A 22,741-nucleotide genomic window follows, 5' to 3' on the forward strand; every position below is an offset into this window, starting at 1 on the left:
TCTAGGGTAAGAAATTACTGTGGAAACCATTTCAGTGGCATTTTGCCTCAAAAGCACATGCAGACCACACATACCTTAGTCAGTGGCATTTTCCTGGACTGTTGGAGCTTTTTCAGGGAATGAATAGCTTGTAGCAATGGATCAATGCCAGATTCAACCTGGTGTCTGAAATATTTCATTTTTGTCAGAAGGCCTAACATCTTGTCCATGGGCTTCTGAAGTTCCTTGGGGAAAAACATCTGCAAGAGGCAGGAAGGAAATCAATTATGATGAGCAGGAATCTGCATGCACAGGCATGCACACATCCATATTGTGTTAACTCAAACATGAGCACTGTGGGATTTTCAAAACTTCAAGGAGGCTTTACAGAGTGGGTGTCCCATGGGAAATGAATGGGATTAGTATTCCTAAATCCCCAAGCACTTTTGCAAGCCATTCACCTGAACATTACATAATCTAGCAGTGTGTTTCCAAACACCTACAGTTGGGAAATATGTGTCATGTACTGGCTGGGATATGACCAAATCTCCCATTTCACAGAGCACAGGTGTCAAACACTGTGAGTGACTTTTGACCTGAGCCCAAATTCATTGGCATTGTCATTAAACAACTTTTTTTTGCCCAGGATCATTCCTGTATTTTTAAATACATGCTCACTATTCACTTCTTTGTGAATGTTTTCATAGATGCTGTTTCTATAGCTGGGGTGGGAGAAATTTGAATCATTTAATATTTTGTAGTTCCAAATAGATAGGGAAAAGATATTTTACAGGACTTTTTCCAGGGCTTCCCTTTTCAGGAAATCAAAAAATTTGGCTCACTTTTGGGTCAGCTGGGAGTGTTCAAGAGGTTGTGACAGCACATAAAGGATACTAGCAGATAGGGAGGCATTTAGAGTAGGTCCAGTGCCTTTAAATGAGGTTTTCTGCTTTACACCAGCTGGGATTCTCATTTATATCCACGCTGTCACAGCATGGATATGCAATAAAAATTGCTTCATGAGCAAAGCCTGATCTCTGGCTTGTGTAAATCAGTGGAGCTTCTGGCCACTGCAATGATATTTTATAACCTTTCAGCCAGAGCATGCAGCAAAGCCTGTAGAAAGCACTCTAAAAATCCAGCACTGACCTTGTATAAGAAATTGTAAATGTCCAAGTGTCTCAGCAGGGTGACCCCAAGGAGGTAGGTCCTGCGAGTCCTCTCTGGCACAGGGAGGCTGCACAACTCCTGCACCACCACTTGCAGCTGTGGGTCAGTGGGATGGGCACTGCAGGACTCCAGCTGCAGCACCTGAGAGAGGAGCTGGGTGTGCACAAAGGAAAAAGAGGATTGTTAGGGGTGTACTGCATGCTCCACCACGCCTGGATTCATCTTGCCTGGCTCTTGTTCTTTCCACAGAACCATATTTCAACCCCCCAAGAACCAGAAAATGCCTGCCCATTACTCCTGCTCCCAGGGACAGATCCTAAGGACTGTGTTTTACTACCCAGCTTGCACAGTAGTAAAAGCTTTTGTGGCTTCAATTTCTCATTGACTGATGCATGTGAAGTTTGGAAAAGAGCACACTCTTTGGGGCCCAGTCCAGACAAGGTGGCTGGGAAGAGGAAAAGCATCTGGAGCTCAGCTTGAGGAGCAGGAGGCTGAGGAAGGGAAGCTCATCTCTCATTCTGGGAGGGTATTTTTGGACCCTGAGCGCTCTCACACATTGTGGTTATAAATGCACTTTTCCACCTGGACTGGGACAACTTCTCAGTGACCAGGACTGACTGAAGACCCTGCTCAGCCCCCATGAGTGTGTCCCAGAGAGTTGTGCCCTGCTCCAGATCAGAGCCATCCCTCTCCAGGCAGTGCCTGGCTGCTGCCCAGCTCCTGGTGACAGCCACAGGGACCACATGGTCTCCAATGGCTGGGCTGACAACAGTGATGCTCCTACAGCATTCCTGGTGGCTATCCCAACCCATAACATGCTCTGCTGTCCTCTGTCTGTCCCTGTGGGGTCATCTGTCAGCTGCATTCAGTAACAAATTACAGTTTTAATGGTCTGAGCAGTAGAAAGCAACAGACCTCCCTAAAGGATAACAGCAAACTTACCTGACTGCTGTTTTCTGGGAAAGATGCTTCCAGAAGAGCATCAATGCTGGCTGTGGACATTCCTGTTGTGTTTCTGAGGTCCTCTTTGAGCTGGTCCACATTTTTAAACACATCTCTTAACTTTTCTGGAATGAAGAGTCAAAGAACAATTGATGTTACAGCTTTTTCCAGACACACAGCAAATCTCCAGCACATGGAGAAGAGTTTATGTAAAGGATGGGAGCGTGGTACCTCACTGTTGATATGAAAAAAAACCTAAAAAAAACATGGAACATACAGTCATTACTTCCTACATTTCACAGTCTGGTTTGTGGGCTGAAGTTATCATCTCTCAGGACAGCAAAATTTGCTTAGATGGAAAGACTTGGTGCTTTCTTTGTAAAGAAAACAAAGTGTGGTCGTGACCAGGCTCTAGAAGCACCCCAGATAAAGGATCCCAAGGTCATGGTGTATGGTGATTTCTTTCATACCAGTTCTTCCTGGCAGCCAGGCAGTTCTGGGATTTCCAGCACAAAGTGTGGTACCAGTGGTGATGTTTACCAAGATTGTAAAGAAAATACAGAAGAGTACCTTGCTTGCTGGAGTCTGTTATACCCTCAGTGACATTCAACATGGAATTCAAAGTAGCCACATACTGAGGAATCTCTTGAAAGAAAGCAATTTCTGGTACATTTTCTTGAAGCCTGAATTGGAAAAACAAAACAACAAACAAAACTGAGAATATAAAGAGAAGGCAAGAAGTCATTTCATAAACAGAATACTAAAACAGTCTAGCACAGAGGGAGAGCCTCACCACTTCAGCTGTGCCTGGATGTCTGTGGCATCCCCAATGAGGACATCCTGGAGCTCCTGGGAGATCCTCCTGTGACTCAGCACGTTGGTCACAAGCTGGCTGCTCAGCTCAGCAGCACGGAGGAGCTGCTCCTGAGACTGGCCTTGCTCACACAGCTCCCCAAAGGGAACCTCAGGAAGGTGGCAGAGCTGCTGGATGGACTGAAAGCTCTCATAGTCACACAGGAGTGCTGTCAGATCCCGGAGGTGAGAGATCTTCAAAGGACATTTTGAAAAAAAGGAAGACAAATGCACAAACACCAGTTAGATGACAGAATTATAAAAGAAAAGCTTTAAAGAATCTAGCTGTCCCTTTCTGTCTCTCCTTAGGACTAAGATTTTGAAATATATATATTTATTTAGTTCATTCAAAAGGTCTCCAATAGAACAGCTTGTGACAATCATTGTGTGAGCTTCTGGCAGACCTGGCTGCATCTAATAAACCTTGCAAACCTTAACATGTCATTTCCCCTGCCCTACACACTTAGACAGCAGTACTCCATTGCACTTACCTGTTTACTAATTAATCTTCTCAGAGACCAAATAAATCCACCTTGCACAACAGGTTTAGCCTTTCAGATACCACCTGGTCATCTACTGCAGCACAGGAAAGGGACTTGGCCAGAAGTCAGAGCTTCCTCATCTGCCAACCCGTGTAAAATTATAGCCCTTTGCTATTATGGGCTTCCCTCTTGTCTGACATCATTATTTACATTATCAGGCTCTTATGGGAAGAATTATTTTCAGCTTTATGCCCTTAAGTACCTGTCACACTGAGGCTCATCATATTATTGTTACAGATATATTACAGAGCAACAACATTGCACACTGCTGTATTTTTTAAAAGGACTTTTAAATGCTATTTCTCATATGGAGCAATAGACTAAAGTGCATGCAGGCTATTAGTGCAGTCATGAATGCACGGGCTAAGAAGCATTTTATTCAAATGAGGCACTGCCAAACCCAAAGCTGGTGAGGGAACTCCATGAATCAATCCTGGTGCTTAATCTCAGAAGCCATTCTGGTGTTGTGTGACATCTGGGGCCAGAGGAGCATGTGGGGACTTGACTCCAGCCACGCTGGTGCTGGTACAGCTCCTTAGGCACAGCAGTAACCCAGTTAGTCATGCTGCCAACTGCCAATTAGGAGTGCACAATTCCATGGATTTGCAGCAGGGCAGAGGTATCTAATCCCTACCTGTGCCTTCCACAACCCCTCCCTACCTCCTCCTCAAGTGAAGCTGAGGCATTCTAGAATGATTGCAGCTCTGCAAGGTAATTCAGCAAGTCTCAATATACTGAATTTTAAAGCTAGTGGTGCACTAAGGAATATGCTACCACTGGCCATCTCTGCAGTGCTCATCCTCCTGGGACAGCTGGAAGAAAACAGAGCCATCCTCTCCAGCACATGGGAGGACAGGAACACCTCTACCTTCCCTGAAAAATGGGTGTACACTCAGTAGGGACACATAAAAGACCAAGTTCCTCAACCCAGTTTACAGGTGACCTTCAAATACAGGCAGCAGGCAGAACACAAGAGTTTCAGCTCTAGTTTTTATCAGCTGTTCTCTTAAGAAAACTTTTTTCCATACGCTGTTTTTCAAAACCACCATTGCACATTCATGTATCACTGCAGGATGCCCTTCAAGTCAGCATTTTAAGCAGACTCACTTTTAGCTTCAGGAGCTCTGGTATGGATGAATGTTTCTCAGAGGTATTATTTTGCATAAAAGAGTTCTTTTTCAGATGAGTTTGCTTCAAAAGCAGTGTGATGTTTTCTGTGCAGGGGAAAAAAAACAATAGTTACTCCAGACAAAAATGCCAGAAACTTCACAGAGGGAAATATCAGCACTTTTAGTCTGAGGCCAACTGAGCAGTGGTGAAAAATAGCAAACTCCCGTGGCTGAGGACCTCTGAAATCCCAGAGCAAGGCCTAAACTGTAATCTGGGTTATGAGGGATTGAGTTCAAGTAGGTGCTCTGTTCCTAGTGAAATCCACCCCATCCTGGTAATAGGTGCACAGGTAAAACCTCTGGGGTGTTGCAGTAAGCACAAAAGATGAGTATCTTTGTGAAACACCATGTTAACTCTCAGAAATAACTGCTGTCATATTACAGCTACATAAAGCTGTGAAGGGAAAGAGGTTTCTATCTGTAAGATGGCTTTGTCTGAGTGTCAGCAACCTGTCATCACACTGAAAAGAGGAGATGTGCCTTCTGGAGAGACTAGGATGGAAACTCATAATCCAAATAAATAAAACCCCAGGCTGGCTTCCCCAGATCTCACAGCTCCAGTTAATTGCCAGCAGATAAAACCATGTAGCACCATTCCTTCCCACCATTAGGCAAAAGACATTGCAGCTGAGGCCCCTCAGCATTAATGAAATCATGATCACCTGTCAATTCCCCATCTTCAGCTTCTGCAGAATTTATTAAACACATCAGGTAAGGGTTATAGCTGTTATTCGCTGTCACCTGCAAGATGGTGTTTTGAAATTCTAAAAACAGAAATCTGAAAAATAAGATAGGAATTTAAATCAGCTTCTCTTTCAAAAACAAGGTATGTATTAGTGAGCGACCTGCCAGCTGTGGATGCTGCTCCTCAGCAGAGTAAATAAGAATTCCAGATGAAAGCCATCTCTCCTAAGTGGGTACCCCCCCAGTTTTATTCCATCAGTTCTTTCTGCTGTTATTTCCCAAAGCTGTCACTCACTCTCAAAATAAGAAAACACACTTGAAAAGTTCACATCTATGATGGAAAGGCACACCTAAGGCAGACTGAGCATCAAAAATTAGAGAGTCATCCAACAAAGGAAGGTTTTCCAAAGAGCCTACCACTGGTGGTGAGACTTTCAGGACTCTGTTCCACTGTGCATTGATACGTGCCAACACACAAAATTTTTGTAAGTCTGACTTTCAGCTCAAGGAGAAGTTTCCTCTTCTTCAATTTAACCCACATTATACATTGTGTCCTAAATTACAGTGATTGCAGGCTTAGGTTGTTCCACTGGAAGAAAATCCCATACTTCTCATGCTGGAATGAGAATAGTGGTCACAACCCATCCATGGAATTACAAGACCCAAAGCCCAAACTTACTGTGTGATCAAGCTGGCTGGGGACAGAGTGTGGTCACTCAGAGTCCAAGGCAGAGTCTTGTTGTGAAGGGTTTCTGCCACAACATTGAAGTGATGAGCAACAATATCAATCACACTGTCAAAACTGGTTTTGTTGGAGAGAGAAGCTGAGCTGGAACTTATATTGAATTCATTTAGCAGGCCAGGGATGTTCAGCCCATTGAGAATGTAGAGGGTGGCTTCTGTGATTTCTAGAGCTGACAGATCACTGGCAGAGTCACTTGCCATTGCTTCCAACAGCCTTGCAAGGGAAGCTCCTTCAGCTGGATTCCTTTTGGTGCTGAGCAAGCTGCCATACACATCCCAGACGTTTGTGTAGTAACTGCCTATGGTGAGGCTTTGCTGGAGCCTCTGCAGCAGATTGTGGAGCTCATCCTGTGCCACACTGGAGAGCATGCTCAGGTTATTCCAGGCTGTGACACTGCCAGAGGAATTCAGGGAGCTCAGCAGGGCAGGAAGGAGCATGTTCAGAAGCTGGGATGGGGACACATCACCCACATCCTGGGCTGGCATGGGGCACGAGGCATCACCCTGCACCAACCCCTCTGTGGCTGCACTCAGAGCTCTCACCTTCTCCTGGAGCCATGAGTTTCCCAGCTCTGAGACAAGGTTTAACTTGGAGAGGAAACCCAGAGACAAACGCAGAGCTCGGGTGAGGCACAACAGCTCCTTGGAAAAGCTCTCCCTGCTGTTGTTGAAGGCAGCAGCAAACTCTGGGGACAGCTGCAGGTTGCTGATGGCCAGCTGGAACACCCTGCTAAAGGTCTCATTGCTCCCTGTCCCACCCTCCATGCCCAAGGACTCCAAGAGGGGCTTGCAGGGGCTCCTGCCTGAGGACTCCCTTAGAGTGGCATTTTCAAACAGCACCTCGAGGCCTATGTCAAGCAGATCTTCAAAGGAGCAGTTCTGGAATGTTCTATAACCATTGCTGCTGTGCTCAAGGAAAGGACTCAAGGCTGATCGCAAGAACTCCCAAATTTTGGCCTGTAGTGAGGAATTGTGCTGTGAGGGAGACTGGCTGAACTCCTGCAGCAGCAAACGTGAGAAATTATAGACAGTGTCCATTTTTTCCTCAAATGTTTTGTTTAAATTGGTGTCATGAAGAACTTTCATTCCTGCTTCCCACATTTCCATCAGTCTCTGGGTATAGTTACTGTAAGAATCAAGTAACAGGCTGAGAGATTCAAGCTCACTGATGTTGTACCTTTTCTGCAAACTTAAGATACCTCTCTGCATGGCCTGCAAGTACATGGAGATGTTTTTACCCCTGGAGTCTTCATCATCATACAGCTCAAAGATGGAAGATGCAAAATTCAGCAGCTGCTTCAGTTCCTCACTGAAAGGAAGACTGGAGTAATTTTCCAGGGTATTTAGCAGATTTTGCAGCATGTCCAGAAGTGACTGGGCAGTGAGATTGTCTGTACTATTCCAGTTCAAGGACTGGAGACCTTCAGCAATGTGCCAGAAAGCATCAAGTTCATTTTCCTGTCTTCCAGGAAGGAGCTTCTGCATTAGCTTAGACAAAGAAGAGATCAGCAGATAATGATCACTGGAATTCACCTTTGCCATGGCACCAAGAAGTTTCTCAAGGGACAAAAGGTGTTCTGCAAAATTTTCAGAAGTTTCAGGGGTCAACAAGAAGTCAGAAAATAATGATGACACTTTTTCATTTGTGCTGAGATAATTTTCAATGTCTTCAAGTGAGATTGCATCGAGTGTAAGCATTTTGATAACCTCCCATGCATTCTCTGCATTAAAATGAGTCCTGTTTAAAATTATCTTATTCCAGATCACTGCAGCCATAGTCAGAACACCTTGATTTTCCTTTCCATAGGGATTAGAGTAGAACAGTCCCTCACCACCCCCTTCATACAGAGGAAGTATTTCTTGAAACATCTTTTCCAAGTCCAGTGTGTTGTCTGTGGCAGAAGTTGAACTGAAAAAGAGTTTTAATGAACTATACAAATCACTCAGATCTGAGGATTCAATTGCTTCAGTAGAATTCTGAAAGATCTGATGCACCAATGCTTTTCCAGGAGCTACCCCAAAGTCCACAAGGATTAGAGCTTTCTTCATCATTTGCAGGAGTTCCACATATTCACCCACTTCGGTCAGGCTCCATTTGGAGGTCAGCAGGCTGCCAGTGGCGTGCCACAGCCGGGAGAAGTGTCCCCACTCAGGCTGGCTGGAGGCAGCTCTGCCCACCTGCAGCAGCTGGTAGAGACTGCTGTTCCTCATGGAAGCAGGTGCTGACAGCTGGGAAAACACAGGCAGCCCATCCCTCAGCCCATGCCAGGCTGTGGCACTGCCAGAGGAATTCAGGGAGCTCAGCACTGTTTCATTCAGCAGGGCAGGAAGGAGCATGTTCAGAAGCTGGGATGGGGACACATCACCCACATCCTGGGCTGGCACGGGGCACGAGGCATCACCCTGCACCAGCCCCTCTGTGGCTGCACTCAGAGCTCTCACCTTCTCCTGGAGCCATGAGTTTCCCAGCTCTGAGACAAGGTTTAACTTGGAGAGGAAACCCAGAGACAAACGCAGAGCTCGGGTGAGGCACAACAGCTCCTTGGAAAAGCTCTCCCTGCTGTTGTTGAAGGCAGCAGCAAACTCTGGGGACAGCTGCAGGTTGCTGATGGCCAGCTGGAACACCCTGCCAAAGGTCTCATTGCTCCCTGTCCCACCCTCCATGCCCAAGGACTCCAAGAGGGGCTTGCAGGGGCTCCTGCCTGAGGACTCCCTTAGAGTGGCATTTTCAAACAGCACCTCGAGGCCTATGTCAAGCAGATCTTCAAAGGAGCAGTTCTGGAATGTTCTATAACCATTGCTGCTGTGCTCAAGGAAAGGACTCAAGGCTGATTGCAAGAACTCCCAAATTTTGGCCTGTAGTGAGGAATTGTGCTGTGAGGAAGACTGGCTGAACTCCTGCAGTAGAAGATGTGTTAAATTATAGATGGGGTTCATTATGTCTTCACTGAAACCTTCCCTGGCACTTGAATAATGAAGGATTTTCATTCCTGTTCTCAGAAGTTCAGACAAGCTCTCCAAGGTTTTATTGTTAAAATTAAAGAAAAGATCTATAGATTTTAATGTACTGACATTATAATTCAGCTGTAAGTCTTTTAAGATGTACAACGTCTTCTGGATGGCTTGAGTGACTTGTGAGATATTGGCTACTCCAGAGCTTTCCCCAAACTCTTTAAACACAGCTGTTATGAACTCTGACAGCTGATCCAACTCTTCACTGAAGACACCACTTGATTTATTATGCAGCTTTTGCAAATGGCTGTTTAACACCTCCAAGAACTGCCCATAGGCAACGATGGCTGTGTTATTCCACCTCATGGATCTCAGCTTCTCCCCAAGGCGCCAGTAGACATTCAACTCATCCCACCAGGCCTCACCCATGGACTTCTCTACGGCCCTCATCAGCTTAAACACAGGCAGCAGGAGGTACTGATAACCTACATTTGTGCCCATCATTCTAAAGAAGATCTCCTCGAGAGCTAGGAGCTGCTCTGGGAAGTTTCTGTAGGACTCAGGCTCAAGCAGATCATCAGAAAACACAGATGGGATTTCTTGCAATCCACTCAAACGGTCCCTGAGACCTTCCAGAAGTGATGGCATGCTTGTGGAGAGCAATATTTTGAGAGCATCCTTAGTTTTCAATGTACTAAAATTGGAATTATTTAGGAGAGCTGGATTCCAAAGCATTGTAGCTAATTTTAAAGCCCTCTGAATTTCTTTCCACTGGGTCACTGTATTGAAAATGGAAGTCCCATTAAAGTCACTCTGTAATTGCAGTGATGTGAAGTTATAGATTTCATCAATTATTTCCTTATTATATGGTTCCTTTAATTTATAATCATGGTGTGGATTCATTCCCAGTTCAAGAAATGCATACAATTTCTGTAATGTTTCATTCTTCAAATTTCTGAATAGATTTAAGCTTTTTAATTCACTTCTATTCATTTTTTCCTCAAAGCCTTTTAAACGATGTAGATGCTTTTGTATGGCTTCTAAATCATCTGAATTAATGGACCTCTTGGAGTGCTTTCCACCAATCTCTGGTGACTTTATTTTTCTGGAGGGGAACAAAAAAGTGTTTTAGTGAATATGAAATCAATGCAAGTGGAAATATAAGGTGATTTAGAGCAAAGATCATTGATTTGAATTACACTGTTAGTAATATCCCTTTAGCTAATGTCTCACCTTAGAACTTCTTCCAATTCAGATACTAAAGTGTGATTGTCTTCCCAGTGAACAAAGGAATTACAAATAGATCTGGTCACCCAACTCCTTTCTTTATCTACAACAAAAATGTGAAGAGCATGTTAGTGAAGATTCATGTAATTCTGGAACCTGAGAGCTGCTATAATGGCAAATCTATCCAGGATAACATGCACATATGAATTTAGGCTCCTACCACAAGCCACAATATCCCGGTTGAGTTTCCAGAAACCTGAGTTTTCTTTTGGGGTGTAACTCTTCCTGGCCTTTAGAGGGAAGTGAAGATGGCATCCTAGAAGTGAGTTTAAATAATTCAGGAACAATTCAATGCTCCTGTGATCTGGATGCTAACAGAGGTGTCCTCGTGCTTTAGGAGCACTTTGCTGTCAGTAATGCAGGGTAAGGTGGCCAAGTATTTATTATGATTTCTTTCCCTTCATTTAGGGTTGCTTTTTTACTGCTCACACATAAGCTCTGTCTGCAGCATCATTTATGTTTCCATTGCCATTTACACTCATCTTGATATTCCCATGTGTCCAATCCCCTCACCAGCCACTTTCCATGTTTTCCCTTCTTGCACACCTCATCTTTCTTTTTACCCACCTCAACTTCCACAATCTCAAAACAAGCAGAGAATGGACTGCAATCCCCATCTGTCCCTTGTAGCATTTAGTTCCTTTCCCTTGCCTGTTCCCAGATCCCCAGTTAGAGGGGGATATCTCTGCTGGAAGGGACAGGGATTTGAAGGAATGGCTCATCTGGATGTCAACAGCTCATTGTGCAGCCCCTGCCTTGCTGCACTGAGCTGAGTTAGACAGAGTCCACAACCAGAGGCAGATTTTGACATCACCCCCCAAAAAAGCAACTCAAGGTAAAACATTTCTGCTCCCCATTTCCACTGAGGCTGCAAACTCATGTTAATTCATTGTCTACTGACAAACCCAAGCCTTTTTTACTTTTCCATTTGAAATCAGGCATTTTATTCGCATTTGTAAAAAGCTGAAGGAAGAACCCATCATGCTGAGCCCTGAACAGTGTGCAATCTGTATGGTTACTTATTAGCCTGCAGTCTGCTTCTCCTCAGCACCACAGGTTTTCAGCAGAGATATGACTCAATGGAGGAGTCTTACCTTGCTCCAAGCAGTTCAGGGGAAGTGGAGAATCTGTAACCCCATTCTGAACAGTTTTGAATCTCTCATCACCCGCAAGAGATGCAGAGACATTCTGAGCTCCCAGCACAACACTGAAGGAGGGGGGAAAAAAAGGAAAATAAATTGTGGTTACAGGTTTATTTGCTCTAATAGGAAACAGCTGGAATACAGCCTATCACTCTTAAAATGTCTGACAGACAAGAGATCACTCCTATTTTTAATTATTTGTTTGATCATGCACAAGATACAAACACCAGGGGCTTTGATGGGAAAGCCACGGTGGTGTATTAGCACAAACACACATGTGACACTCATTAGGTGCACTTTTTCAGAGTTATGTAAAATCTACAGGCCACTAAAATCCAGCCAGCAGGTCTCAGAAAACACCCAGGTGACACACCAGCCATGTGATTCACTGCTGCAGGGAAAAGTCCTCCTAAAAACCCCAAGAACAAAGGAGACAAGGCTCCAGGGAGAGCAGGGATCCCAGGGGGAAAACATCTGTGGAAGGAAGAAGCAATGACAAATAACTGCTGCCATTTCCAATTCTCCTTCTTTCCTTTTTCATGCTGTAATAGCCAGGCTGACAGGGAAGCAAGGAATGTTTTCCAGTCTTAGGAAGGAATCAGGTGATAATCAGGCATATTGTACCACAGAGGAAATAATTTAAAGGACTACCTGCTCAGGTGTGCAGGTTACTGAAAACTTCACTGTGATTTTTAGTCCCTTTTTCTTCTCCTGTATAAAGAGCAACCTTCACTGTAGCTGTGGGGTCACTGAAAGGCACCACCTCTCTCTCACCTGCCTCAAGTTCTGCAGGTGATACACAAAGAACCTGGCTGGACTGATCTCAGGGGCATAAATAAATACATACTGAGCTGTGGGAACAGGCTGCTACTGAGAGCAGAGCACTGGGGATCTCTTCTCTCCTAATTTAACATAATGTCTCCATGCAGGCTTCATGGGCTTGGTGCTCATCATTTTCATTCTGCAGATGTGCTAGTAACAGTCTTAGAGGGGAAGAAACCCAGTTATAAGTGACATATTTAGCTGAGCAATGGCAGAGCCAAGGAGGAGGCAGGCACAGACTTGCCAAAAACAGATCAGAAGGCAGCAAAAATGGAAACAAGTGTTGTTGCTGCCCTTTTATTTCAGTCTTGCAGGGCTTCTGCAGACTTTGGCTGTGGAGAAAAAGCTCAGCTCATATGCTTAGCTGAAAAACTATCTTACAGCAAAAAACAGGAGCATTTGTGAAATCAGTCTGCAAATCAGGTTTTTGTGAGTAATAAAATTTGCTGCTAAACTTTCTATAGGATTCATGACTTGGAAGTCACAGTTTCACACTGGTGGTGTTTATCACTCAGTTCATACAGATGCAACAATGAGCAAAACTTCTTTTCTTCTATACCTTCATATTTCAACCACAAAAAAAACCTCCCTGTACAGCACTTTTTTAGGAGTTCACTCCTGCCTGAGTAAGAGACATGGCCAGGCTCGCTAAGATGTGCTTTTGTAAGCATCATTAAAAGTACTATTTGTGCAATCTCTTTGCAATAACTCTTTACTCATGCATTTACAGTGCCAGATGCCAGGCATAAAAGCACTGCACAGTTCTGGTGATGAAATTCTATGTGCCTCTTTGTTGTGCCTATGATAACTTCCCCCAGCTCTGCAGCTGGAGAGCAGCACAGTAAATATTAATTCTCCCTGGGCACTCCAACAGGGCTGGTTCTCAGGCTGGGTTCTGCAAGCCAGTAAATGCAACCAAATGTAATAATCCTGGGACTGAAACAGCAGCATGAACAAAACACTCCTGAATAAAATTACAATTCTTGCCACACTGCTGCTGACTCCTTTAAGGATAAGGACATTACAGCTTACACATGGGTCTCACAATGCAGCACGGAAAATTACCTTGAAATTGAATGTACAGGTTTCTAAGTGCAACACACCAATGATCAAAAGTGAGTTCCTCTAAGTCTGGGTGCATCCAAAGTGGCAAAGCTTCTACAACTTCTTTTGGCATCTTAACCCAACTGCTCATGTATGCAAGATAAAAACAAAAAGCAGTCTGAAGACACTCGGTTTCTTGGTGTCCTCCATGTACTGTAACAACTGCACTATCCAGAATATTCTATAGCAGGGTCAGTCACACATCCAGAAGATGATTTGGAACAGAGTCCCTTAATCTTGAGTAACTTGTGTCTTCTGGGAGAAGGAGAGTTGAGCCAAACTACAGCCCAGGAAAGTGATTTCAAGGCTAAGCCCATTTTAGAAATTTGTATTGCCCGAGGTGCAAACTGCATCAAGTATTTCAGTACAGTTAAATAATGCAGTTAAGCCAGCTCTGTTTTTCATAGAACCACTGAGCAAGTACATAACTGGCACTTTCTTCTTCAAGTCAGATGTTTTAAAGCCCATATGGTAGAAAACCAGGCTCCCTCTCTTCTCTGCTTTCTTGGGACCAGTCTTGAAAGATGAACCCAGCAGTAGATTAGGTAATCAGTTTTAGAAAACAACATTATGGCTCCCCTACAAGTGCTTGAGGTGTTCCAAAGCAAGCTGAACTTGGCTTTGAGCTTTTCTGGAAAGAAGCAGCTGGCTGCTTTCTTTATCCATCCAGGAGGGTTTTTCTTCCACCAAAGGCAGTGCCTGTGACTCAGCAGCTTTTCTATCTTCACAAGGGCATGACAGTGCCTCTAAGCAGGCTGGGAGAAAACTCAAGAGTTTATATCAAGCTCCCATTAAAAGAATGACACAAGAGTCACTGAAAAACAACACAGTGCCCACAGCCCACCAACACCTTTAGAGATGCATTAGCATGGAGCTGCATCATTCCCCAAATAAACATGCTTTTAAGGTAACACCTTTCTTTCCAGAGGATAGGTGATGTCCTTAGAGGTCAGTACACAAACCCACCAGCTTTCAGTGCTTCTCCTGCCAGTTTCTCTGTTTTACCTGCTTGGATTCTGAAGGAAATCAATTATGTCTCGCAGCTGCATGTTGTCCTGAAACACATCTGGGGCCAACAAGAGCAGGTGCCACAGGGAGGTGTCATTCTGCACTTGGGAGATGAGTGTCAGAAACGAGACCATTTCATTGACAAAAGTCTCCTGGTACTCTGGGTTGTGCTGCACCTTAACAAATAAAAATGTAAGAAATTATTTAAGAACCAGAGGAAATTATTTAATAACCAAAAGCCCTGCTGCTGGGGGGGACTTCTTTGTCTTTCAGCTGGCACTGCATTTGCATGCAAGTCTGCAAACAATACATTCAAAGGACAGGTAATAACTGAGAGTGTGACTGAGTTTTACCTTCACACCCCAGGTTGTACAATAAATTCTCTGTTCAGACAAGCCCTACGATTCACAATGTCCTAAAGAATCCAAAGACTAGGAACACAAGAAAATTAATTTCAATCCTAACCTTGGCAAAGAAAAAAAAAAAAAAAGAAGAAGGCTTTATCTTTAAAGGATTAATTTGCTTTAATTATATTGCTTTCCCAAAGACAAGTACGGCTTCAATCATGAATTGTTGGATCAGATGCAGGAGTCACTGGATGAAGTTATACTGCTGAGGTAATACACAATTAAATTTATTGCCTTCCCAAGGTTTAAACACTCTTATTTTCACCACATCCTCATGCTGTTCTATTGACCTGCCATTGCAGCAGGGCAAACAAAGAGGAGAAGCAAGGCCCAGGTGAGAACCCTGGTAGCCATGAGCTGATAGTGGATGACCCTTGGCTTTCCTGAATAATTTTCCATGTATTCACCTTGGAGGTCTTTGGGCTAACCCCATGCAGAATTCACTCAGCCTCACTGTGCCCTACTTGTATTGGAGACAGAGATGAGCAACTCCTGCCCACGAGGGGCCGTGTTGCAGCTCCAAACCCTGCCTGAGCAGTGTGAACTGCCACAGCCCCCAGGGAAGGTCCCAGGCACTCACCTGGGAGAGCTGGGTCCTGAACTCCTGGGCAAAGGACTCCAGAAGTGATGAGTTGGTGAAGCAGAAGGTGTGGTGGATGTTGGCTGCCATGCTCCCTCCCGAGGCACCGGGATGTGCCAGGTACCGCGACAAGACCTGGCACAGCAGGGCCCTGAGGCTCCCTGCAGTGGAGTGTTGGGGCTGGCTCTGAAAGAACAACAAACATTCAGGGTGCCTGAAAAGCAATATTGTGTTTGGGGTGGTGCTAAATGAGACTTTTTTTAAATGAGGTGCAGTGATGAGACATTTTTAAGGGGTAGCAGTAATATCTGAAAAGCATTGTGGTTACAGAGTAGACAGAATTCTAACAGCTGAACAGTTCCACTAAAATCCCTCAAATTCCTCATCTGTTAAAAATAGAAAGTGTGCTCAAGTGTTTGTAAGCTTTGACACCAAAGCACAAAAGAGTGGCCACATTGTAACAAATTTCTACTACAAAGCAATAGATTCTATAAATATCAAATACCTATACAATAAACACACAGTGCCTCTGATGCCACTGCAGGACTAGCCTGGGCAAATAAATATTTGAATGTCAAAGCCTGTGACATTGTATCTTTAATTTCATAAAAGAGAAAATACACTGCAAACATCTTAACTCATAAAAGTTCTGAACAAAGTATCTCAGGGTATTTCTTGTGTGTGACTATATTTTGTATTTTATGGTATTATGTCTCAAGGTTTGCTTGGTTTCTGCCTAGAGGATAAAAAATTCACCACAAAGCTTAAAAATCCACCCACAACCACTGTGTTTCCAAAATAAAGCTCATTCACATAATAGGAGAGATATCCTAAAGCAATAAAAGCTGTGTGCTGGTACTTGGAGCTTCTAATTCTTTAAATATGAGAATACACAAATGTTCAGACTCAGCTATTATGCAAATACAGACTTACCTTCCCAAAACTGAAGATCTTGTTGAACGTGTGGGTGCTGGCAGTCAAGTTGGATGGTGATGAAACATTCTGAAGGTTTTTCTCTCCGTGAGATACCAAATACCCAAAAGCTGCAATAACAGTTTGAAAGCACTCTATTTTACTTATGGCTTTTAAAACCTCTTTGCTACATAAAACCAGGACACAGGACAGCAACCTACAGCTTTGGGTGCATTATCAAACTGTTTCCAAAGGTACAGCCAATGGCAACCTGTAAGTACTTGAGGGTTTTTTCTGCTATAATTAAATTCTGGATGACACTGTAACTTGTTATATGGGGCCACGACCTGTCATTTAAATTTTTTTTTCAAATAAAATGTAGAACTGAGTTCCTGCCTGACCATCAGCATGAGTCAATAGTTCCCATAACTGTTCATTGATTTGCTTTTCCCCTCCCCACGCCTCTGCACTTGGTCCTTTTTGCATTCTGCCTTTTTCTGTCTGTGCACCACGGAGGGTGCTGGCAGGAATGCTAATTGGAACAGTGAATGGCTGGAGCAGAACAGGCAAATGCAAATATGTAATCATTCATTTCATCGTGAGCTCCCTGCAGAAAGGATTATCCATCATGATGGCTTGAAGATTGTACCAGCCATTACCATCAATAAATAATAATTGTAATGATTTCATGGAAACTTTCAGACTGAAAGTTCCTTCAGGAAAGAGAACCACATCAGAGGAGAACATCACCAACAATAAATATCCACTCTGGCACAGAAGATAACTTATTTGCTGGATAACTGTGGATAAAAACCCATTTGAAAAAAAAAAATCATAAACTGTTTATGGAGAATTTGTGGGTAGTAAAAGGGCAATTTTCCATAAACAGCCAGGTCTCTAATTAATGTCCAATCAATCTGTGATCTTGCATTGCTCCTGTGAAACACAACCATTTAATCCTGGTTTCTTGGCCAAATTCCAAAGTCTTCTCTACAGCTACTTGTACTTGTTCCTAAGAATTTACACTAATGTCGTGGCCATTGTCACGTGCCTCCATGAAACACATCAATCATTTCAGCAGTGCTCTGAGAACTGCAGCTCTGTCCAGAGATCTTCAAAAGATCAGCCTCCAAAGAGCAGAACTTCCTGGAGCAGTGAGTAACCTACCCAGTGAAGCATTCCTGCTTTCAGGAACCTCTGCACTCCATGGTGATGGCTGCCTGTCCTTGGCTACACTGGATGAGCTCCTGCGCTTGCTGGGGGAAAGAAGAAAAGAAGAAAAAAGGAAAAAAACAAAGAGACAACTGTAAGAACTGCCAGAATTAATTATAATTAACTTACTGCTTTAACTCAGAATGTGTCTGTGGCTGAATTTCATGGCAGGTGTGTTGAAATCTGGCTTATGCAAAAGCCTGGTTCCTTCTGGAGGCCTGGCAGGTATCTTGGGGAAGCAAAAGTACAGAACTCCATGGCTATAAAGTGTGTGGCCTTACCAAGAAATCCTTCCAGACAGCAGGACCTTACTCATCCTTCCCAAACATTCCACTACAGGAGGAAAGGTTGCTGAGCTTGATTTTTGGACTTGGTTCCTTTTTATTAAGGGAAATTTCAAGCAACCTTACCATGCACACCTTGGTAAATGCCTCTAAGGAACAGAATCAAAGGGGAGAACCTTGCCCATTTTCTCTGCTGACCTCTGGTTATACATAGTTTTAGGGCAAGTTATAAAACAGCTTAACAAGAGCTTCAGTGAGTTGCACAATGGGAGAGGAGAAAACCAGCCTGGATTAGCTGAATATTACAAAACAACATATCCAGGTAGTGAAGGGCTACAGCTGAAACACTTTGTGACAAACTCACCAATGGGGATCCAGCACGCCTGAGGCAGAGCTGCACCTATTCATCTGGAACCTTCCCCTTCCTAAGGAATCTTTTCCTGAGGTTTTAGACTCTGCTGCATCCTGCTGCTTATGCTGTGGCTACTTAATAGTTGGTGGTTTTCCTTGTAGAATACACCAAGGCTGACACTGACCATGCAAGGGGAGGTATGGCCACATATCTATAATGATATTTCCCACAGACAATCTTGAGCATCGAGAGTGGTCAAGATGCTTGTTAATAACTCATGTTCTTGATAGAAAATTTGGCCAAATCCTTTGGTTTTCATTTGGCAGGAAAAACCACTTATTTCTAAACAGCTTTGCAGAAACCAAAAGCAGAAAGCAAGGAGGATTTGTAGCTATTCAAACCCATGGAAGACCTCCAGCTTTGGCACTAGAAGCTCCCATTTCTTCATTTCAATACCCCAAATGAAGCATTGTTTAACATGCCCAGGAAAAAACAATGACACTGAGGAACAGAGCTGTGAATCCAGGCCTCCAGTCTCCATATGGCTTTGCCTTCCCTCCTCTCTTCTGCTGCATGACCTTGAATTTGACTGGCATTCACCTTGAGCAACTTCATCCTCAGTCATCCTTCACACCCATGGAGAGATTCTGATCACTGAATTGGCCTGGGAAATGACTCCCTCTGCACTAAGGAGGATCCTTAAGGAGCCACCAAACAAAAATTCCCTTCAGTAGAAGATTCAAGCCTGAATCAGTGGACACATTCCTAAGAGCTGTCTCTAAGATGATTATTTCAGAAGTGTCCAGCTGCAGCTGATATTCTCTTTTCTAAGTGTCAGACACCTGTTAGAACAGGTAGTTGAGGTGTATCTGTTGTGGACAAATTTGTACATGCACATAGACATGCATGGATGCTCCCTCCCCCTCAAAACAGGCTTTGTTTTACAGCTCCTAACAGCAGGAAATATTCAGATTCCCTTACAGTCTGAGGGGTGAGATGTCATTAAGTCTTGGCAGCAGATCTTCTGGTGTGTATGGTGTGCCCTTACACCTGGCATCAGAATCACACAGCACCGTCTGCAGGAACGGGAAGAAGCCTGCACTGGGAAGGTTTCGGGGTGCAAGGTAACCTGCAGGGAGAAAGAGAGAGAAAATGCCATTATGATGATGAGGACATGCACTTTTTAGCCATATGTTTCTGACAGGATGTGTTATTTTCCCTTCCTAAACAACAGGACAGATTCTCAGTTTCACTGAGCCACCTTTCACTGACTCCACCCTGGCAGCATCATCTGCCAAATCCCACTCCAAGCACCTCCTCAACACTGACAAAGTCATCACAGGCTGTTTAATCACAGGATGGTTTGGCTTGGAAGAAACCTTGAAAGCTGTCCAGTTCCAACATGCCTGCCATGGGCAGGGACATGTCCCACTAGACCCAGTTGCTCAGGGTCCCAGTTAATAGGAAGAAGAGCCAAGCTGTTTGTTCATAGGATACCTGCTGATCCTGAAGCAACTGCACATTTCCTCCCTTCTCTCCCAAATGCAACAACAGGCAAGAAATGACCAAAAAACCCCCTTAGATTAAGGTATCTTAATTCTGCCTTTAAACAATAAAATGAAGTGAAAGCAGGCACATGGCCAGAGTAACCTGAGGTATCCATGAGAAGATGTTCTCTGAGACTTGTTGGACTGTTTACTACACAAAGCCATAATCTTCATTTCCAAGCCAGGAAATAAAGCCAGGAAATCAAATGCATTGCCAAACACTGCACCCACTGCTGCTGTTAAAACAGAGCTTTGTCTCAGCTTTTACCACAGGAAGGGGCAATGGATCCAGGACCAACAAACATCCTTTGCTTTTTGAGCAGAGCTGCCCTGGGAAGGCAGAGGGGCAATCCATCACCACCACCCCCTGTGCATCCTCCCAGCTCAGAGCAGCTCCAGCACCATCTGCCTGGTGACCTGGGATGCTGGCATCAAGGCTGAGGGATGAGATCTGTGTCCCTGGCTCCATTTCTCCAGACACAGAGTGGACCTGAGCAATGAGACACCCAAGGAGTGTTTGATGTGCCACTTGCCCCGTGCTGCTCGCTGCCAGCCCGCAGAGTTCACGGCTGCTCTTCCTCTCGCAGACAAACGCTCTCATAAATCTCCAAACTCTTTTGCTGGATCACAGCAACATATTATTTAAAACAATCATTTGGAAAATTACCTGGCAAAGGACATTGCTATTATTTCTGCTATGGAAAGGATCCAGATTTGTTGCAGGCCTGCGGGCAGGCTTGTGGTAATTGATTAGTTTGCTCTTTAGTCTTCAAAGACAACCTGAGACTCTCACCCAGGCACAGCTTTATCTCTCACCCCTCCAACAAGGACACAGTACTACATTTGTACAACATTTATTCATTACAGCAGTGGTCAAACCCCAGATGCCCCCGAGAGCTTTGCAGGGGTAGGTGGATTCCAGGGCTGTTGGTCTCCTTGATGGAGACTGGATTTTCCTGAGCTTTTCTCAGCTCAGTTGGTCACTGCATTTTTGGGTCAGAACACAAGAGCTCATGGTTTAGCACAGGAGTTGCCACTGCCAAAACAGCAACCAAAACAGAGTTCTCAGTTCTATTGCCCTGAGAACTGCAGAGGTACAGGCACCCACCCTGATGGTGGTGTGATTCTCTTGTACACCTCAGTGGAGAGCTAGGAGTACAAGAGAAAATTAAAGGACATGGATACCTGCCAGAGGAGAAGGCTCCCTGCTGTGGGAAGCTTCCCCCAACACTCCCTGCATCCCTTAAGCCCCCTCAGGAATTACACCCCTCCCTCCCTCAGGAGTTACACAGCTGGCTGAACCAGCTCCCAGTAACCTCAGAGCACCAAGGGCAGCAAAAGAGCTCCCTTATCCCTCCAGGCAGAACTTCTGGTGTTGAGGCCCCAGGACCAAGCATCCACCACTCTAAAGGTGTTGCAGGGTAATTAATCTGCTGCCCATGAGGGAAACTTTAGAGCAGAGCACTTTAATCTGGAAGCATCCTTGTGTGAATGTCCCTGCCATGTCTGCAGTGTTTGCCCTTTGGGATCACCAATTACAACCCTGCACACGCAGGCACTTTCCTCTCATCTTCCTTCTCATCTCCCACACCCTCATTGCCATGCAGGGCATTGACTTGCACACCAATCCAAAAATGCACACCACAGACCTCACTGGATGGCTGTCCCTACCAAAATGAAGCTTCAAAGATGTGGGAAGCCATGAGGCCTGGGATGGAGGGCATAGCCACAACGATGTGTAGGATCTCCACCCTTCACTGCCCTGCACACCTATCAACAACCACACAGCCAGGAGCTGAGCTCATGGCTCTTAGGAGACCAGGAGCACCTAGAGCTGTGTAACTCCTCAGGGGAAGGCTGAAAGGGGAACACAAGGATGGGTCTGGGGAGCACTGGTCTTCTCCAGAGACATGTCAGATGTTTGCAGAGGTGATTAAGAAAGAGATCCTGATGCATCCAGATCAGAGGAAGACTCTTCCTTGAGGTACAAGTATAGCAATTATGCATAGAATTATGAACTATGGGAGGAATTTGGAAGGGCTTAGAGCATAGGTAGTGTCAGTGTGTGGATTTTGAAGGCAAGAGAATTTTTTTCATGCCCAAGTAGTGGTGATACAACCCTAACTGGACTCAAAGGTGGCACACTTTGAACTAAGTGGGCAATTAAACAATCAGCTGCTCTATCACAGTGAAGTGTTCAGCATCAGAACACAGCGATGGTATCATACAAAAGGTTCTTCCTTTTCTTTTGAAACAGCTGCCCCAGATATAAAGAGCCAGGAATTTGTGACCTGAAGTTTGGAAGTGCTGCCACTGGTGGCACAATGCCTCTGAGGACATTGTTGGCCCATGAGATTGAGGCACTCAGTGAGGCTCTGCCAACTCTCAGCAGATGCTGAGCAGTTTGCTGGCAGCTGGATCCAGCCATGGGGCCTGATCCATCCCTGAGTCACAAACCAGTGTTACCCCATGATGCTCCTGGCACAGGAGCAGTGACAGTGCCAGGGAGGCCTCTTCTGGAAGAGGCCTGGGCTCTGACAGCAGTTAGAGAATTAAGGAAGATGTTTGAGAAAGACCATGACACAGAAAACCCCAAAATGTCTGGGCCAGATTCTCATGTGGTGTGAGTTAGACCCACGCTGGTTCTCAGCCCTGCATCCTGCAAAGGAAGGAATTTACTGATGCCAAGGTGAGCCATGAGATTAATGCTTTCCCTGCTTCTTCCTCCTGCCCTCCATCCCCTTGCTGGAGGTGAGGAGATGTGACCCCACAGAGCCACAGGGACTGTGCTGCCCACACAGGTGAATTTCCTGCTGGCCCTGTAACCACTGCATGGATGGCCAGGGAAGAAGCTGCTCCAGGAGACCTCCATACTGACCTGTCCCTGCCTTGGCTGAGGTTTATCCAGTGACACCAGTGCACAACATAAGCACCAGAAAATGTGACAGAAGGAGAGCTGCACCTGCTCTGCAAATACACATTTTAAAGGATGGTCTTTGCACAGTGATAGTTTCCCAGTCTGAAGTGTAACACCCCCACTAGAGACTTTG

General features: G+C 44.8%; 1 protein-coding gene across 2 annotated transcripts in view; it reads right to left on the reverse strand.

The window, feature by feature from the left end:
• ABCA12 (ATP binding cassette subfamily A member 12) overlaps positions 1 to 22,741 on the reverse strand; it is a 78,844-nt gene that overhangs the window by 43,294 nt on the left and 12,809 nt on the right. For both annotated transcript variants that reach the window (XM_030231500.2, XM_050987603.1), the window contains exons 3-17: positions 19,126 to 19,273; positions 17,464 to 17,552; positions 16,318 to 16,427; positions 15,385 to 15,570; positions 14,395 to 14,573; positions 11,416 to 11,528; positions 10,268 to 10,364; positions 6,018 to 10,139; positions 5,317 to 5,432; positions 4,593 to 4,699; positions 2,885 to 3,138; positions 2,662 to 2,774; positions 2,092 to 2,216; positions 1,129 to 1,302; positions 75 to 239 (exon numbers count right to left, since the gene is read on the reverse strand). In XM_030231500.2, the coding sequence (XP_030087360.2) occupies positions 75 to 239; positions 1,129 to 1,302; positions 2,092 to 2,216; positions 2,662 to 2,774; positions 2,885 to 3,138; positions 4,593 to 4,699; positions 5,317 to 5,432; positions 6,018 to 10,139; positions 10,268 to 10,364; positions 11,416 to 11,528; positions 14,395 to 14,573; positions 15,385 to 15,570; positions 16,318 to 16,427; positions 17,464 to 17,552; positions 19,126 to 19,273 (6,098 nt within the window). The remainder of the gene's footprint in view (positions 1 to 74; positions 240 to 1,128; positions 1,303 to 2,091; positions 2,217 to 2,661; positions 2,775 to 2,884; positions 3,139 to 4,592; positions 4,700 to 5,316; positions 5,433 to 6,017; positions 10,140 to 10,267; positions 10,365 to 11,415; positions 11,529 to 14,394; positions 14,574 to 15,384; positions 15,571 to 16,317; positions 16,428 to 17,463; positions 17,553 to 19,125; positions 19,274 to 22,741) is intronic.

Source organism: Serinus canaria, assembly GCF_022539315.1.
Source record: "Serinus canaria isolate serCan28SL12 chromosome 7 unlocalized genomic scaffold, serCan2020 HiC_scaffold_29, whole genome shotgun sequence".
NCBI lineage: Eukaryota > Metazoa > Chordata > Aves > Passeriformes > Fringillidae > Serinus > Serinus canaria.